General features: G+C 42.9%; 1 protein-coding gene across 1 annotated transcript; it reads right to left on the bottom strand.

Annotated features, from left to right (window-relative positions):
- Nucleotides 1-287: 287 nt before the first annotated feature.
- LOC147451113 (gluconokinase-like) lies at nucleotides 288-2,092 on the bottom strand. Its single transcript, XM_086520861.1, has 3 exons — nucleotides 1,804-2,092; nucleotides 1,615-1,694; nucleotides 288-871 (listed from the first exon to the last, which is right to left on the bottom strand). The coding sequence occupies exons 1-3, from the start codon at nucleotides 1,875-1,877 to the stop codon at nucleotides 330-332; spliced, it is 696 nt and encodes a 231-aa protein (XP_086376987.1). The 5' UTR covers nucleotides 1,878-2,092; the 3' UTR covers nucleotides 288-329.
- Between the last annotated feature and the right edge of the window lie 234 nt (nucleotides 2,093-2,326).

Raw genomic sequence — 2,326 nt, 5'->3', positions numbered from 1 at the left:
TTTCGGCATGTGTAGCACCATTCTTGTGTCTTGGACTCTCGCTTTTGAACCGACTTGCAAATGCTCTCAAATATGGTATTTACACCTTACTCCGCTACTTTACACCTTAATAACTCACCCTTGACATCTCATGTGAAAGTATGTAGGCTGCCTAATTTATAACATCCATGATAAGCCAAAAACCAATCAGTGGGCATGTATTGGTGACATGCTTGATTCATTAATAAAAAAAGAAAGTTGAACAATCATTACCCCCAAGAGCTCAATAATCAATCAACAACATAAAAGGTACTCAACCAAACAACACGGTATAATTTTGAGAACTTGCTCTACGCATTTTGGCAAACCAATTCTTTCGCATATTGCACAACTTCTTCAGGGCTTAACCTTGCATCCAAGAGTATAACATCGTCCTCCTTTTCGCTGACTGCTAAAGCATCTATCTGTGACAATAACAAAGACGGAGGCATGAAGTGGGTCCCTTGTTGGAACCTCTCCTTAAGTCGTGAAGCAAAGAGCTCTATTGGTCCGTTCAATAAAAGAAAAGTCACTCGATGCGATGGACCGTGTGATTCACGGTTGCCTTTAAGATGTTGATTGTCATACAACTCTTTAGACTCCCTGGAGAGTGACTTCAAACTATGACTCATCAAGTTTGTTTCTTCTTGATTTTCTTCATCTTCACGTTGTGTTTCAAGCATCCTTTGAAAATCAGCTGTCCTTAAAAGCTGCCTGTATGATGGCTTCAAGGCAGAACAAGCAAGGACCACTATTTTTCCCCGTAGGACGTAATCAATCAAAGTATCTCGAAGAGTCTCAAGCCATGGCAATCGGTCAGAATCTGTCAATGGAATCCCTTGCTTCATCTTCTCTGCAAACATAACAAAAAGAAATCTCTCTCTCTCTCTCTCTCTCTCTCTCTCTCTCTCTCTCTCTCTCTCACATAGGGCCATCCACAAGATTCCCCTATGACATGAGCGGACCGGTAGAGAGGTACTTCTCACACCCTACTACTATGCTACACCTTACACCCCCAGTTTGTTAACAGATGGAGCTAGCTAGTATTTTATGTACCATGGTTGTACTCCCACGCGCTTCACATCCATTAGAGCTCCCCCCCCCCCCGCCCCCCCCCCCCCCCCCCAAAACATCTCTCATACACATGTGTACGCACTCCCATGCCAGTCTATTTTCTTCTGTAGCATGTTTGTTTTCAGCACTTTGTCTTTTTCTCGGATATCCAAGGGACACACACATGTACATTGTTCCATCTCATAGGCCTACTTCAGCTCCTAGAAGACGTTAATAAAGCTCTCTCTCTCTCTCTCTCTCTCTCTCTCTCTCTCTCTCAAAGCTCGAAGTTTGCATTGCCCACTAGATAATTCTACATAGTCATAAGTATAACTATTAGTAAAACTTAAAATCAGTCGCTCTTGTTCTCATTTTTGGAAGAAGATCAGATGCATGATCACATAAATCAATAAATTCTTACCAAGGTGTAAGCATACATCCATAGGCCATCGCAAATATGCGATTGCAATGTTAATTGTTTCGCGAGACAAAAGGAACCTACCCATAAGACTTGCCAAACAAAAGAGAGAATTGATTACCAACCTGTATTCTCTTCAGAATGGAAATCATCAGCGTCAAGGAAAGAACAGCCAATTGATTCTGCTAACAACTTTCCAATGGTCCTAAAACATACGTTAATCACATTAACTGTCGGTATTTCACAAGCTTCACACATGCACAAGCAGGGTATTCACAGCTTCACACACACAAGCAGTGTAATTCCAATCTTACGATTTGCCACTGCCAGAAACTCCCATTATCACAATAGCCCGACCATGGGATAGATCAGAACTGCAAAGTTGCATTTCTGCGCGATTTCTTTCTCTCTCTGGTTCTCTTTGGCACCGGGAAGGCAAACAAGTGTTCTTCTAATCCGGAAAACAGGGGGTGCTATTTTTAAAGACCTGTCAAGGGAAGCGCGAGCACGGCAGTGTGTGTGTGAGTGGAAGAGTCGTACCGGGTTGTAAATTAAGGCCTCTTCTGATACGCGCGAGTGCTTGCTTGGTTGGCCTTGCTATATCTATACTTCTATACTATATACTATATATAATTGAGCTTAAAATTCTCAAGGAAAGAGAGCCACGGGACTATTTGACACTACTTTGTCAGGTGGGATCTACGGTCCAGCATCTTCGAACGATGTGGACCGTCCATTTATTCTCAAGAATAAAAGGATTCCGGTCGGTTGAGCCCCTGCGACTAGAACCCACCACCTACACAACCGAAGGCCACAACTCTCCCATTAAGCTATCGC

Source organism: Adiantum capillus-veneris, chromosome 9 (assembly GCF_014529385.1).
Source record: "Adiantum capillus-veneris isolate H3 chromosome 9, ASM1452938v2, whole genome shotgun sequence".
NCBI lineage: Eukaryota > Viridiplantae > Streptophyta > Polypodiopsida > Polypodiales > Pteridaceae > Adiantum > Adiantum capillus-veneris.
Note: the sequence above shows the minus strand (reverse complement) of the source record. Positions and strands in the feature narration are given on the sequence as shown.